General features: G+C 46.0%; 1 protein-coding gene across 4 annotated transcripts in view; it reads right to left on the bottom strand.

Annotated features, from left to right (window-relative positions):
• ASAP1 (ArfGAP with SH3 domain, ankyrin repeat and PH domain 1) overlaps positions 1-16,847 on the bottom strand; it is a 148,546-nt gene that overhangs the window by 115,862 nt on the left and 15,837 nt on the right. For 2 of the 4 annotated variants that reach the window (XM_087706679.1, XM_087706682.1), the window contains exon 1: positions 426-884. In XM_087706679.1, coding sequence (XP_087562805.1) covers positions 426-623 — 198 coding nt within the window. In that variant the 5' untranslated portion in view covers positions 624-884. Of the gene's footprint in view, positions 1-425; positions 885-1,479; positions 1,658-16,847 lie in introns of those variants that run through there. The other 2 variants (XM_087706681.1, XM_087706680.1) reach the window with 2 other exon arrangements.

The raw sequence follows: 16,847 nt of genomic DNA, 5'->3' as shown, positions 1-16,847 counted from the left end.
TACTACTGCCACAAAATAACCCACCACACCGCATCCTCCCTTACTTTCATCATCTTCCAACTTCTCATCGGTGCCTTTGCCGGGGTTCCGCATTTGTGAGCAATTTCCTCCACTCCTTGCCACTAATTATTTACTGTTCACCTGTGCCAAAGATACGCCAAGCTTCATTCATCCCATACAACCATTTCCTCTGCGTAATTACATGGACAAACAATCCTGCCTCTGTTGCCCCTAGTGCCATCATGAATGCAAAATAAATAGCAGGATATGGAAGAGAGAGCATGCAGCCTCTGAGCTTTTCAAAAACGGGTGCAGGAGACCCCCGGAGACCCTTATCGCCCAGAGCACACATGTCACAATCACGAAGAACACAAGGCAGCAACCCGCAAACCGAAAAGGAGAGGACAAGCATTGATGTACTGTACCTCTTCTAGCAGCGTGATGGTGTTCCTGCAGTTCTGTAGCCGGGTGGTAAAACTGGATGTGGTTGGGGAATTGTAATCTTCCGTCGTCTCAGCAATAAACTCCGACACAGTGATCTGGTCCGGCATGATCCTGCCCCACGGGGACAGTCGAAAAGCCACAAGGAGAAGAAAGGAGAGACAAGGAGAGTGTGAGAGCATTAAACAGAAGGCAGGGGCATCAAGGAGAAGAGATCAGCTGGGCTCCTGACTGCAGTGGGAGCCTGCTGGAAAGAGAGGAGAAGCAGGATGCCCTTCCTGGTAGCGATTATACAAACTAGGGGTGGGGGGGGGAGCCATCTCCCCTGGGTCACGTCTGTCTGACTCAGAGCAGCTCTTCTTCCACCACCCAAAGTCAGCAGGAGCTGCTCAGGTTATCTCAGAGCCCCTATTCCCCAAAGGGGGGCGGGTCCCAAGCTCACCCCAACTATCCCCCCCAATACTTTGTCAACAAGCCTATAAGAGCACCAGCGTGCCTACCCGTCCCTGTCCCCACTTATTTGTACCCATTTCCTGTATTCAATTATGTTTATACTTATAGCTGTTATCTTACACATGCTTGACAAAATAAATAAAATAAATTAAATTCAGCTGCCAGCCCAGTGCCAGGTCCAGCCATGTACCCCTCCACTTTTGCAAAAAAAATATATAAAAAAATGCAAAGTGATCCCTCCCAGCTTCAGAAAGCCCCAGGATCTTTCCTGGTCCCAGCAAAGGGAAGGAGAGGAGTGGGATGAGCAGGAGAGGAAGGGGCGCTCCGCCAAGATCTCCTCTCCAGCCCCGAGAGAGACGTCGCGCTTCCGGGGTACTGCAGCAGCTCCTTGGCATCTCCCCTTCCCCAAAATAGGGGGAATCCATCTCTTGCTTCTTGGCCTGGGTCGCGCCCCCTCCCCACCCACCATCCTGGAGACTGGAGGGGGGGGGGTTGTTGGAAGCTGCTTTGCAAGGGACGGACCACCACCACCCCCTTGGCGGGGTTGCTGCAGGAGGGTCTCCCCTTCTCCCCAGAGCTACTAACTTGCGCAGGCGCCCCCTCTGCCCCTCCGCTGCGCCCCCCCAAGATGGAGCGGGGGGGGAGGAGGGACCCGGCGAGGGGGGGAATCAGCAACAGCAGCGGAGGAAGAGGAAGAGAAAGGAGACCCCGGCTGCAACCTCCCGAGCAAGACCGCCGAGCCTGCCCGCCCGTCCGTCCGTCCGCCCGCTCTCCAGACGCGCCTCTTCCTCCCTCCCTCCCTCCCTCCACGCGCGCGCGCGCTCCCGCGCCGCCTGCTGCAGCCGCCTCCGCCAGCGGGCGGGCGGGGGCAGCAAGAACGCACGCGCCTGCCTGCCTGCTCGTTCGCCTGCCCCGCCTACTCCGGGAGTCAAGAGAGAGAAAGAGCGCGGGCATAAACGCGCAGGCGCTCTCTCCTTCGGCTTCGCTTGATGCCTCCAGCGACGCATGCGCTCTGGTGGGGTTTTGTTTTAGAGAGAGAGAGAGGGGAGGAGAAGGGTTTACCAACGCGCGCCCCGCCCACTTTCTCCTCGCCCTCCTCCTTCGCCTCGCGGTCACGTGAGGAAAACAAGGAAGTGACCGGCGCACGCGCCTCGTCCCTTCCCTCCCACCCTCCCGCTGCGGCGGAACTCTGGCATTGGGGCGAGCGGGGACGCGCGCGGGGGGGTGGGGGGAAGAAGCAGCTCCTCCTACGTGCGCGTGCCCGCGGCAGCGCCAGCTGTGGTCCAGCGCCCCCCCCTCCCCCAGCCCGGGATGGTGGCAAAGTTTTATCTCCCAAATCATACAAAAAATGTGACTGGACTTCGCTGAGGGAAAAAGGTCCCAAACATGCTTTTTTTTCCCCTGAGGCAACTGTACTTACTTATTATTATTATTTTTTTGTAAGGCATTTCTCTTCTCGTCAAAGAAGCTTCTTCAGCTCTGACAGGATAGTGGGCGGAATGGAAGAAGTATCCAGTCAGAGATGAAGAAGCTTCTTGGATGAGGAGCGAAACGTCTTCAAAAGAAAAGAAAAACAAATCTTGTTGCCTTCTGCCCAACAAGCCCCTTTGGGACAACCGTGACCTGCATGACTGAGAAATCTCCACAGACTTTTAGCTATACAATTTGGGATGGACACCTTTGGAATGGTATGGGAACTTCCCAGAGGGAAATAAAATTGCAGACTACAGGAACCATTATCATTACTCAGGTGACCCTGAGGACACAAATAAACCTCCAAGTGCTTCAACGACCCTCTAAAAGGATGCAAATGATCAGCTGTCTGCAAGGAATGTAAATCCTTCCATTCTTCACTGTCCTGTCACAGCTGAAGAAGCTTCTTGGGTGAGAAGCGAAACGTCTTCCAAAGAAAAAAATCAGAAAGTCCAATTGCTTTTTGGAAAGAAGAAAAAAAAGCACCTTTGGGACAACTATGATGTGGGTGACTGAGAATCTCTACAGACTCTTAGGGAGAAACGCAAAAGAGAGACACTGAAAAGCCCAAAGGCTTTGTGATTCATTTCTAGCTTTTATTTGGGAAAGAAGAATATCCTAGTTCAGAGGAAGAGGACTTTCTCAGTTCAGAATAACAGACTTGGAAGCCCAACCCTTGGTGTAGGGTCTCCTGCTTGAGCAGGGGGTTGGACTAGAAGACCTCCAAGGTCCCTTCCAACCCTATTGAGATTGATTGATAACCCTATAAGGTTTCAGACAAACGGTTGTCCACTCCAAGGTACAAAACTACGGAGACAGATTCCGTTAAAAAAGATTAAATTTTTGAACACAATGACCCGAGGAATTATTTTATCTGAAAGAGCCAATTTGGTCTAACGGTTAAGACATCCGGCTAGAAAGCAGGAGACATTTGAGTTCTAGTTCTACTTTAGCCATGAAAGCTGGCTGGGTGACTTTGGGCCAACATTTGGAGACTGTGACTTCTAATCTTGGGAACTCACGCAAAAAGATACTCCTCTCGAATGTAATCTCACAAAACTGAATTGAAAAGAAAACTGTTGCAAATTTTGGAGGGAAGAAAAGACCACAAACGGCTTAATTCTCCTTTGTCACACCACGCTTTCTCTTTTTAAAAGTAGGCTGACCCACATTTCCTTTACAAACTTGTTTCTTTGTTTGTTGCTTGGAGAAAAGGGGGGAGGCAGGGAAGGGCAGGGTACACTCAGCTGGACCTGCTCAGCTGAATTCAAAGAATATCAAAGGCTATAAAAGTCAAAGTGAGATTGGCTTCGTTTTGCAGGATGGGAAGGCTTTTCAGGTTCCTGTGAGCAGAAGTAGCCAAATAGGAACATTTGGACAAATGGGGCTGCTGTGCTGGTTTGAGAAGTCGGACTGATTCCTTTGCAGGAGATTGCAAAAATGGGGCAACTCCAGCACTGATCACCCAAGACAAAGGAGGAACCAAGAGTGTGGAGACCTCTCTGAGCCTGGTGGTTTTCTTGCAGACAGTTCATTACCCAGCTAGGTATCATCATCACTTCCCCCAAGTCCACACCTTAGTACTTTACAGAAACTAATGTATATTAATTGCCAGGCAGTGGGGCACGACAGGGAAATGCTGAAATTGGTAGAAGATGCCACACCCATTCAACAGAAAATAAGGTCAGCGCAATTGCCCCTGATTCAAATCACACCTTTCCCGCTAAAGAGAAAATGTCACAGATTTTGCACATTTTTCTTTCGATGGAAGGGGAAGAAAAAGGCTAAGCTTAGTCTTATTAGTAAAGCTAAGAATCTGACCACAAGATGAAGCAACTTCATGGAGATGCCGCAGGGGGGGAAAAGGGTGTAACTGAGGTATGTTAATACCAAGGTATGGGGGTGGGTGGGCTTGCCCTATACTATTCTCACCTCGCGAAAATGCAGTGTTTGATGTGGCTTCTTTGTATGTGTGGGAATTCCTTCGGCCTCCACTGAAATGGGTGTGCTTGTGTATGTGTGAAAAATGATCTCCTACCATCTACTGAACATCCTTTTTACATACAAAGTGAACCAACTCACAACCTGAAATGTACGTGGTAGTAAACCCTGACCGTTACTCACCATAGTACCTCAGGTCAGGCAAGAAGCAATGGGTGAAAACTCCAAAGAGGGAGGCATGGAAATTCGGAGGACTTTCCAGACTGTGAGAGCAATTAACCAATGGAATAGCTTGCTTCCAGGAGTTGTGGATGCTCCATCGCTGGAGATTTTCAAGAAAAGATTGGACAAAACCAGTGGTGGGACTTAGCCGGTTCCGCCTGGTTCGGGCAAACCGGTTGTTAAATTGCTGGCTGGCCCCGTCCCTTCCAGGAGTGCCCACATGTTCTGTTTTGGCTCCCAGGTAAGTGCAGGGAGGCCTATAAGGCCCAAAATGGAGGGGGGGACCCCTCAGAGTCCATTTTTGCTCCCAGGGGGATGCAGGAAGCTGAGTGCTGCCTGTCACACACCCTGGCCATGCCCACCATGGTCACACCCACCCAGCCAGTCATTAGGGCAGAGAACCATTTGTTAAATTATTTCGTGACCCGACAAATGTGCGCACGACAAAAGCGCGCTGATGGAACCGCGGCGCAAAAACCGTGATGTCATCAACGCGCCGACAACAGCGCGCCAACAGAAGCGCGATTTAAGTTAAGATAAGGGTTAGGGTTAGGGTCAGGTTTAGGGTTAGGTTCAGGGTTAGGTTTAGGGTTAGGTTTAGAGCGCGCTTTTGTCAGCGCGCTGTTGTCGGCACGTTTCTGCGCTCATTCGTCAGCGCGGTTTAGAACTCGCGGTTTTCTCACCGCGGTTTCGTCAGGCGCACTTTTGTCGGTGAACCAAATTATTTGAATCCCACCACTGACAAAACCATTTCTCCAGAATGGTATAAGGACTCCTGCCATAGGCAGTGGGGTTGGATTTGATGACCTCCAAGGTCTCTTTATGAATCTATGAAACATATTGCTCTTGAGTCTGGAGTGCCTGAGGACTGAACTGTGTTACTCACAATCTAATCAGAAAAAGAAAAAAAACCAGACTAGGAGAGGTATTCCTTAACTCTTTCCCCTCCTGCTATTTTAGTCTCACAAATTGCCTTGGGCGATTTAGCTTTTCACATCCGTCACTTTATATTCCCCAGTGGATTTTCAATCAAATATATTTCACTGGAATGTCAGTTAATTTACATGCAGACTTAGTGAAGCAAGGGAATGCAAGGGGAAGGATTGAAAGTTTTATTTTTCCTCTTACCCTTCCTGTTCTGGCTGCAATTATAGGAGTCCCCTTTATGTTCATTGTAGCCTTCGGTTAACTTACTCTCTCTGCCCCATCTTAATGCTTTAAAAAATGTGTATGTCTCAATAGTTCCAAATTCAATAAAGCCAAAAGGAGGTTTAATCCCCATTTTCTGGCATCTTTTCTTCATGCTTTCATAAATATCATTAAGATTGGAATCTGAAGAATGACAAATACTTTGTAATTTAAACATCTGTTGAAATCCCACAAATTTCAGAGGGATTTAGACTCACCAAATATTCTTATTTTAGAATTACAAATTCAAAAAGGGGCTGTAACTCAAACATTCCACGTTTAGTGCAATTCTCTGGTGTTTGTAACTAGATCTGGGGGGGAATCTAACTAAAAAGTGGCCAACTGATTCTTTCTTAATTTAATAACTTTTGGATCTGTTCAGTTTCCACTCTCATAATCCTCCTCCAGCATTGCTGGTGTAAACAACAGTGAACTGGATAGATGCTAAGACTTTTGTTTTGCTTTGTTATTTTGGTTCTGTCCTAAAAGTTACTATTTTGGCAAGTACAAAGTGATGGAATTATAGTCATTGTTTTGCCAGTATGAAGTCAGGGAACATCAGATGGCTTTAGCACTGTAAACAATACAGATGTTTAGCAGTTGCCCTAAAATAAATTATTATGTAACTGACCTCATGGCAGTTACTAATAGAGGTAGACCTTGACTTACGACCCCATTTGAGTCCAAAATGTATGTTGCTAAGCGAGTCAGTCAAGTAAACTTTGCCCCATTTTATGACTTTCCTTGCTACTGTTGTTAAATGAATCACTGCAGTTGTTAAGTTGCTAAGTGAATCTGGCTTCCCCACTGACTTTGCTTGTCAGAAGGTCTCAAAAGGGGATCACATGACCCCAGGACATTGCAACCGTTATAAATATGAATCAGTTACCAAACATCTGAGTTTTGATTATGTCATCCTGCAAATACTGCAATGGTCATATGCGTGAAAAACAGTCATAAGTCACTCTTTTCAGTGCTGTTGTAACTTTGAACAGCCTAAATCAATTTATGTTATAGGTTGAGGACTACCTGTGAATAATGGATAAAGATAGAAAAGGAGGAAAATGGACAGGAAAATGAAGACCCTTCAGCACATCATACCCCAGTCTTAGGCATCTCATTCTTTGCTACGTCTTCTGTCCTAACAACTAACTCAACCAGAGGTGGTTTTCAGCAGGTTCTGGCCAGTTCTGGAGAATCGCTAGCAGAAGTTTTGAGTAGTTGGGAGAACCGGTAAATACCACTTTAGCATCATCATATCCCGGTAACACTATTTAATGCTGCCATCAGCAGCCTTACAGTATGTATTTCAAATGCAAAACTTGATGTGAATTTAAATGTCTTTATTATAGGGACAAATTCCCTGTGTATGTATTACTTCCTCCTATTTTATCTACAAAAACAACCCTGTGAAGTGAGTTGGACTGAGAGAGAGTGACTGGCCAAGCCACCCAGCCGGTTTTCATGCCTAAGGCGAGACGAGAACTCACTGACTCCTGGTGATTGGCCCAAAGTCACCCAGCTGGTTTTCGTGTCTAAGACAGAACTAGAACTCAGTCTCCTAGTGAATTGGCCCAAAGTCACCCAGCCAGCTTTCATGCTTAAAATGGGACTAAAACTCACAGTCTCTTAATTTCTAGCCTGGTGCCTCAGTCACTAGACCCGTGATGGTGAACCTATGGCACAGGTGCTGGAAATGGCACGCTGAGCCATCTCTCTGAGCATGCGAGCTGTTGCCCATATCTCTTCCGGATTCTGGCATGCTAGCTAGCTGGTCTTCACACGTGCGGAAGTGCCGGAAACCGGAAGAGCAGCTGCCTGGTGCACATGAGCATGACAGGAAGATATGCACACATGCACACCAGAAACTGGAAGACCAGGTGGCCAGTGCGCATGCGTGTGGCGGGAATACTTGTGCACTCCAGTGGTAGGATTCAAATTTTTTTACCACCAGTTCTGTGGGTGTGGGAGAGGCGTGGCTTTGTGGGCATGGCTTTGTGGGCGTGGCAGGGGAAGGATACTGTAAAATCCCCATTCCCTCCCCACTACAGGGGAAGGATACTGTAAAATCTCCACTCCCTCCCCACTCCAGGGGAAGGATACTGTAAAATCCCCATTTCCTCCCCACTCCAGGGGAAGGATACTGCAAAATCCCCATTTCCTCCCCACTCCAGGGGAAGGATACTGTAAAATCCCCATTTCCTCCCCTGCAAAATCCCCATTCCCTCCCCACTACACTAACCTGCTTTCCAGCTCCATTCTCCTGTTCAGGGTAACAAATAAAATCAGCTGGGAAGCAGCAGGGGCGGGGCCAGCCTGTTTGCCAGTTCTCCAAACTACTCAAAATTTCCTCTACCAGTTCTCCAGAACCTGTCAGAACTGGCTGAATGCCACTTCTGGCGCACTCCTGTTTCGGCACTCGGTTCCAAAAAGGTTTACCCACACTGCACTAGACCAAACTGAGTCTCTTAATGCTTTCAATGCTTTCATATTGTTTTGTCTGCAATTTAACTGCGGTAACTGGGCAGAGGACTTGGATTTTGGGGGGCATCTCACCATTTCCCCACCCCCCCTTGCAAAACACAAACATTAAATAAAAAATTAAAGTTTAAATGGTTAAGACACTTTCACTGAAATTTCCTCATGGTATGCTTCTTGGAGAAGACAGTGGAAGCATCAGATAAGAATCTTCCACTTAATATCCGTACCCATGCATTTTGTCCATGTTTCTGTTTCAACCTCCTCTAGATAGAGCTGGCTCAGATCCTGGCCTTTAATTAAACTTTATCATTAGATGGCTTGCATGCCTTACTTTGGCTTGGCTTGGATTCTTAGCATAGTACAGCTGTGAATCAAAAATGGAATCTAGTGCAGGGAAACCAGAGAAAAACTTTTTTTTTAAAAAAAAATCCTCTGTGGTTTTTTTTTTTGGAAGGGTGTGGCTCTAGGATGGAAGCGGTGGACGTGATGAACCGGGGTCTGGAAGCCGTTAAAGACTGGATGAGAGCAAACAAGCTGATACTCAACCCAGACAAGACCGAGTGGCTGTTGTGTTTCCCTCCCAAAAATTTGACCAACATACCATCACTCAGGCTGGGGGGACAAAACTTACACCCCTCAGAAAGGGCCCGCAACTTGGGAGTCCTCCTGGACCCACAGCTAACTTTTGACCACCATCTTTCAGCTGTGACCAGGGGGGCATTTGCCCAGGTTCGCCTGGTGCGCCAGTTGCGGCCCTACCTGAATCGGGAGGCCCTCACAACAGTCACTCGAGCCCTTGTGATCTCCAGGCTGGAATACTGTAATGTGCTCTACATGGGGCTGCCCTTGAAGAGCATCCGAAGACTTCAGCTAGTCCAGAATGCGGCCGCGCGAGTGATCGTGGGCGCACCACGGTTCGCCCACATAACACCGATCCTCCGTGAGCTGCACTGGCTACCTGTTGATCTCCGGGTGCACTTCAAGGTCTTACTCACCACCTACAAAGCGCTCCATGGTAGTGGATCTGGCTATTTGAGAGACCGCCTTCTGCCAATTACCTCCCTGCGTCCCATCAGATCGCATAGAGTTGGCCTCCTCTGTATTCCATCCGCCAGTCAGTGCCGACTGGCGACTACTCGGAGGAGAGCCTTCTCTGTTGCGGCTCCGACACTATGGAACAATCTCCCCGTGGAGATTCGTACCCTCACCACCGTCCAGGCCTTCCGCACAGCCCTCAAGAACTGGCTAGCCCGTCAGGCCTGGGGATAATCTTATTTTTGCCCCTCCCGAATGCTGAGTGAATGTTGAGTTTTACTGTCTAATTTACTTTCGTGCACATTTCTTTTGTATTGTCCTACACTCCCCTTCCTTTTTGATTGTAAGCCGCCCTGAGTCCCCTCAGGGAAAAGGGCGGCCTATAAATTTAATAAACAACAACAACAACAACAGGTAAAGAGCTCTTTCAGTGGCGCTAAGAATATATTTTCCCTTTGTTCTTTGGGGAGTGGATGGTAAACAAATGATAATTTTAAATCTTTGTAGGCAGATTCCAGCAAAGACTAATGAAAGTCTTATCCTGGTGTTCAAGACTAGCAGAGCTGGCAGCAGAGTCGGACAGTGAGGAGGTTGGGGAGGAGTCAGTTGGGCGAGTCCTGGAGGCTGGGGAAGGCTCGGATGAGGGTTCTGTGTCGGAGACAGAGACGGGGCTAAGCCTGTCTGGCAGTGATCAGGTGCCTATGGAGCTCGACAGCAGTGAGGCAGAGGAACAGTTAGAGCCTGTTCCCAGTGTGTGCATGAGCAGAGCTGCCAGAAGAACAATTCATAAACCAGGGTAGACTTGGGAGTAAAGTCACAGGTGATTGGCCCCTCCCATAGGAAATAAAAGAGGAGCGAAAGGGGAGTGAGTTTTTGCAGGGAACAATTTGTTCGTTCGTTAGATTTGTTTCAGGAGTGTGAAGATCTGTCTGTGAATCTCAGAGACTCTGTGCCCAGTCTTTCCTTGCACAGCACCTCATTTGGAAAATATTTACATGGCAGCTTTCCAAGATAGATAAGGTCTGTTGTCATAAATATTCTTTTGAAAGACTGTTTGCCGGGCCTTGCCGAATGTGAATGAGAGGAATTCTCATTCGTTTAATAAAAGGAGTTTTGTCGGGACCAGGACTCTGCCTTGTGCTTTTTGAGGAAGCCTAGGTCAGAACATAGCCTTACCCTGTTGGAAATACCTCTTTCCTGTTAGAACTCTATCAATACAATTGGTCCTCAACTTACGCTCAGTTGCTAAGCAACCATTTGAAATTATGATGGATCCCCAAAAAGGTACTTATGACCTGGATTTTACTTCTGAACACCCTCTCAAGGTCACATCACCACATTCTAGGCGGATTTGGGGGAATTTGCAGTGCCCTGAGGTCAATTGACAATTTGCATTGCTTTTTTCCTGAAAACCAGCATTTACTTCTGGTTTCCTGCAAATACCCATCGTGAATAATGGCTTTGCTTAACAACTGCCCCAAAGAAGTCATAAAATCAGGCATGGTCATGTAATAGCCTGCTTAATGGCCATCATGACTTCCAACTGTAACTGCAAAAATACAATTGTAAGTCTTCTTAGAGTTGGGTTTTCAAAAATATATGTACCAATTAACCATCCTTTATGCAATTATTCCGATTTTCTTGGTTAGCCTGACACGCTGGGCCCTCAACTCAGCTGAGCTCATAAAACACAAACACAAGTGTGATTGGTTTCTTTGTAATTTAATTTATCATGTAAAGGGAGCCATAGTCTTATGATTATTCTTCTAGGATGTTCTGTGGTGAGAAACATCCTCTGTGTTTACTCAGCATGGTTAATTTGGTTACCGAATCTACCCATTTTCTGTGTTTACACAATACACTGAACAATGAACCAACCAAGTGTAAAAGTAAACAAAGCTAGAATTCTGCATGAAGGGGCACTGAGACCATTCAATCCATTTGGGAAAGTGGTTTGTGGTTGTACCGGGGGGAAAAAAACACATGCTATGTTTTTTGAATTGTGGATGATTCTGTTATAATAATTTTCCAAACTCAAATTCCTTTTTAAAATTTACCACGTCACATAGGTCCATCCTTAACCTGTGAATAGGTTAAGAGCACCATTGAGCCCAAACTTGCTTTGCTAAGCAATGCAGTTATTGAGTTTTGCCCCATTTTACAATCCGTCTTGCCACAGTTGTTAAGTGAGTCACTGTAGTTGTTAGTAAACTGGTTGTTAAGTGAATCTGGCTTCCCCATTGACTTTGCTTGTCTGAAAGTCGCAAAAGGGGCTCACAAGACCCTTGGACACTGCAACCAGAGGTGGGTTGTTACCAGTTTGCCCCGGTTTTCACCGGTTCCACCACAAAACCGCGGACGACAAAATCGTGGTCGACGAAAGCGCGCATTTGACGTCATCACAGCGCGACGAAAACATCGCGCTGTGATCGAAAAATGTAAAAATAAAGCTAAAACCTTACCCTAACCCCCCCAAACCTAACCCTAAACCTAACCCTAAACCTAACCCTTAACCTAACCCTAAATCTAACCCTAAACCTAACCGTTAACGTAACGCTAAACCTAACGCTAACCCTTAACCTAACGCTAAATGTAACCCTAATGCTCTAAACCTAACCCTAACCCTAAACCTAACCCTTACCTTTATGTGAATCGGCTTGCTTTAATTTAATTTTTATTTCAATTTTTAATTTTTTTCGGCGCGCTGTGATGACATCAAATGCGCGCTTTCGTCGATCGTGCTTTTGTGGACCGCGGTTTTGACGGGTCACCAGTTTGCGCTGGTTCAGGCGAACCTGTAGGGGCGGCAGGCTCGCCACACACCCCAAACCAATTTCCTGGTCGCCGTGGTGTTTTTTTTTTTTTTTTTTTGACATTTTCAATGTTTTACAAGCAACTGCGCATGCGTCGGGAGCACTGAACTTGCAGTAACACGCCAGTTGCCAAGCGACACTGCTGTAGGATGTTGCAACAGCCGTGTGAAAAATGGTCATGTCACATTTTTCAGTGTTGTTGTAACTTTGAATGGTTACTGAACGAATGATCATCAGTCAAGGACCACCTGTATTGACTCTAAACAAGGATTTGGGCAAACATGTTAGCTTGATAACTGGCGGGCTTGTTTGCAGTTCACTGCATCGTATGGACTCCCAGCACATCATATTACTGTGCTTTGCTTCTTCATCATTCTGTTTATAGTTGTCAGCTTTCATCATTTTCAACATTTTTATGATCTGCCTGTCTATCCTCATCTAGAGTTCTCGTATTTCAGCAAAAAAAATCATAGCCATCACTCATTCATGTCTCTACCAAATCTCTCCGGTACTAATGCCTATAACCTTTTAGCTCCTATACGCTAAATTCATGCTCTTTCTGACTTCTCCCACATTTCCTGCTGTTGGCTGATCTGCATTGATGTTATGTAGGTCATATCCAAATACCTCAGGAAAGAAAAAGGGCATAGGCTATGTTTTTGCATAAGCCAAAAAGGAGGCAATCACATTTTAGCTTACTGTATGTGGCTTTATGTGTGGGGGGAAAAAACATCGGCCCATTTCATCTCAGTGGCTAAAACGCTGAGCTTGTTGATCAGAAAGCTCGGCAGTTCAGCGGCTCGAATCTCTAGCACTGCGTAACGGAGTGAGCTCCCGTTCCTTGTCCCAGCTTCTGCCAACCTAGCAGTTCGAAAGCATGTAAAAATGCAAGTAGAAAAATAGGAACCACCTTCGGTGGGAAGGTAATAGCGTTCCGTGCACCTTCGGCATTTAGTCATGCCGGCCACAGGACCACGGAGACATCTTTGTACAGCGCTGGTCCTTCGGCTTTGAAACAGAGGGGAACCTGTCCCTCACCATGCCCGTCACTAACGCTGCCACGTTGATGTTGCCTCTCTGATGTCGATTGAGCCTGTAGCTGCAGGTGGCTCTTCTACTCGGGTGCAACTGTCTACTCTGATGTAACTCTTTTGCTCGATGCGGCTAACCAGGAAAGAGGCTATGATGACACTGAGTGGGGTGTGTGTGGCTGAGGGTGTGGGTCATGGTGATTGGTGATGGTGGGTGGATGTCATCTGGGTGGAGTTGTGGGTGGAGCTGGGTGGGGTAATGGTGTGTGTGTATATATATATAATTGGGGCTTACCAGGGGTTGTGACACTAAATATATACCTTCTTCCCTGGCTTCAGCTGATAAGGAGGAGAACTTGTGGCTTAATGGTTAAGACATTTGCCTAAGATGTAATATAGCACAGGTTCGAATCCCAGTAAGGGTATGGCTAGCTGATGAGAGCTAAATAGCTTGAAATAGATCTATACTAGTCTCCCTTTATTTATTTATCAGCACAAATATAACACAAAATGTGTAACAAAGGCAACAGTAAAAATATTGGGTTTCTGTCGTGATGGACTCTTGTGACGAGCCGATTGACAGATAATGGAAGCTGTTAGCTTCCTCCCATAATTGGGGCTTACCAGGGGTTGTGACACTAAATATATGTCTTCTTCCCTGGCTTCAGCTGATAAGGAGGAGAACTTGTGGCTTAATGGCTAAGACGTTTGCCTAAGATGTAATATATCACAGGTTCGAATCCCAGTAAGGGTATGGCTAGCTGATGAGAGCTAAATAGCTTGAAATAGATCTATACTAGTCTCCCTTTATTTATTTATCAGCACAAATATAACACACACATACACACACATATATGGGTGATGGTGTTAACTTGGTTAGAACTGACTTGGATTTGATTACCTTTGTATCATTGTCATTTAGTGCTGGTTATCACGTAGTTTCTTAGATAGAGATAAAAGTTTTTCACCAAAAAACTGAATCTCTGTTTGTATGCAACATGAACGCCTGAACGTGACACAAGGGGTGACATTCAGCAGGTTCTGACAGGTTCTGGAGAACCGGCAGTGGAAATTTGGAGTAGTTTGGAGAACCGGCAAATATCACCTCTGGATGGCCCTAGAGTGGGGAGGGAATGGAGCTTTTGCAGTATCCTTCCCCTGCCACGCCCACCAAGCCACGCCCACCAAGCCACGCCCACCAAGCAACACCACGCCCACCAAGCCACGCCCACAGAACCGGTAGTAAAAAAAATTGAATTTCACCACTGCCACTACCTTTTTCATAAGAGTCATAACATACGTTAAAAATAGGGTTTTGATACTCTGTAACTGACATATTGATTTTTTTGACTTACTTCCCGTAGAACAACTTGCCCATCGCCTTCTACTACATCTGGAAAATCAGTCTGGCTTTAACAGATTTAAGATATTCAGCGTCTGTTGTTGCAGAAGGTTTAACAATCTGTTTAAACTCTTAATCATAACATCTAACCAGAAAGTGTGTTCCCTATGAATATTCCAGCTGATTTAAAATGGGTAAAATTAGGACATTAATGTTGTGTATTGTTTCCATATGATAATGTGTTCTTATAATAAAGTAATTCATGTTAAGAAACAACACACCTATAATCCATCCTGGTATATCAGTATTTTCTTGAGAGACAAGGGAAGTTTCCATCTTAGGTGATTAATTCACTAAGTGCTTTTAATTTAAACTCACTGTAGGTGGGTTAGAGCTTAGAAAGGAAACGTAGGAGTACGAAATATTTCCAGGTGCCGTTTTGTGTATCTGTACCTGTTTAAATTCTCTTTATTTTCTGCAGTCTCTCTAAACTGCTGTCTAATAGGAAACTGTGTATGATAGCTGCTTTTGATTTCAGGAAATCATAACTTGAAATCAGTGACATGCGGTGAGGTTTATGGCTGGTGAGGCACTGACACAGTGCTGGGTTTCAAATTTTTTTTACACTTGTGGACTTCAACTCCCAGAATTCCACAGCCAGGCATGCTCAGTTCCGATTTAAAGCGACAGCATTTGTTTTTCTCCTTTGCGAAAAAGTTTCCTTCATTCTTTTTCTTCTCCCTCCCCCTCCTTCCTCCCACTCTCCCTCCCTCCCTCCCCCCAATCTACATCAGGAATTTATACGCTTTTAACCCTTGCTTAACTCGCTCGAGTGATCATAAAACGCCTAAAGTCAGACTAGATGAGGCACGTCGTTCTCCTGCCTCCTCCTGTAGAGGGCGCTTTTTAAGAGGCTTTTTTAAACAGTTAGGCAGAGTCATCCACGGTGACTCTGGCAGCAACTAGCTCAGCCTTACCTCAGCTCTTGCCTTTTTCCTTTAACATTTTTTTCCCCGTGATGACAGTGGTGAGGCTCTGCCTCCCCTGACTGCATGTCCCTGCTTGGAATAAATCTTCCTGTGCTAAAATAGAGCTTCAACATAATATTCAATATCTTTAGCAAATTACAAATTAGGTATGAAGGCTCAAAAGAAGGAGACACTATACATCTTCTTAGTGTCGTGGCCCACCAGTGGCTGGTGGAGCTGGCAGCAGATTTGGACAGTGAGGAGGTTGGGGAGGAACATGGCCCAGTCCTGGAGTCTGGGGAAGGCTCTGATGAGGGCTCTGTGTCGGAGGCAGAGAGGGGGCCAGAGCCGTATGCCAGTTATCAGCTGCCTTCGGAGTCAGACATCAGTGAGGCAGATGAACAGCTGGAGCCTGTTCCCAGTGTGTGCATGCACAGTTGCCAGACAAAAGGAACAGCTAAAGAACAGGGGTCAACTTGGGAGTAAGGCCACAGGTGGATGATGAATGGCTCCTCCCAGAGGAAATAAAAGAGGAGCAAAAGGGGAGTGGAGTTTGCAGGAGACAATTACTTCACTTAATTGGTTCGTGACTCTCCGAGACTCTTTGCCAAGTTTTGCAGATATCGGCCTGGCAGCTCTCCAAGCCAGATAAGGTCTGTGGCTGTAAATCCTCCCTTGAAAGACTTTGCTGGATGTGAATGAGCAGAATTCACAGTAAATTAATAAAAGAGTTTTTTGTCGGGACAAGGAATTTCCTTCATGCTCTTGGGAAGCCTCAATCACAACAGTAAGAGGTTTACAGAGTCACCATATTGCCTCCAACAATTTGGGTTATACCGGTACTTGCAATATGATTTTTGTACTACTGTTGCACTGGCTCTAGGGCCAGATTTAGCCATCAGCCAGAAAATTGCCAACAATTAAATGGTCTTATAAAAACAACTTAGATTACATGGGCCGGTCAGTATATCTATAGCACCTGTTGTGCAGTGTACAGGAAAGGTTATATATTTGACGTCTATTGAACATGGCATAGCCTCCCATGTTGGGTTAGGGTTTTATTTATGTATGTATTACATCTAATAAATTAAATCAAACATGATTTATTTATCACATTTGAACGATCAAATATGATTTATTTATCATGTTTGCAAAGCCGTCCATCTCATATAGTGAGTCTGGGCGGAATGCCTGATAAAACAAGAATACATAAAAGCAAGATACATTAAAAAAAAATAAAACCCCAATTTCAAAGTATAAATAAAAACAAGCAAAATAACCAAAATGGGGGCCAGCACACAGGGAATGTGCACCAGTTTGTGATCAATTGGTTCTAATGGTTAAATGGTTAAGTGTGGGCTACAGTTGGTCTAGTTAGTTAACACACCAAGTTAGAAGCCAGGTAGCTGTTAGTTCTAGTTTTGTGTTAGACATGAAAGCCAGCTGGGTGACTTTGGGC

The sequence above is a fragment of the Thamnophis sirtalis genome, unplaced genomic scaffold, assembly GCF_051295495.1.
Source record: "Thamnophis sirtalis isolate CommonGarterSnake01/CBP01778 unplaced genomic scaffold, rThaSir2_p1.2 scaffold_2, whole genome shotgun sequence".
Classification (NCBI taxonomy): Eukaryota; Metazoa; Chordata; class Lepidosauria; order Squamata; family Natricidae; genus Thamnophis; species Thamnophis sirtalis.
The sequence above is the reverse complement of the archived record's forward strand: the minus strand, read 5'-3'. Positions and strand labels throughout refer to the sequence as shown.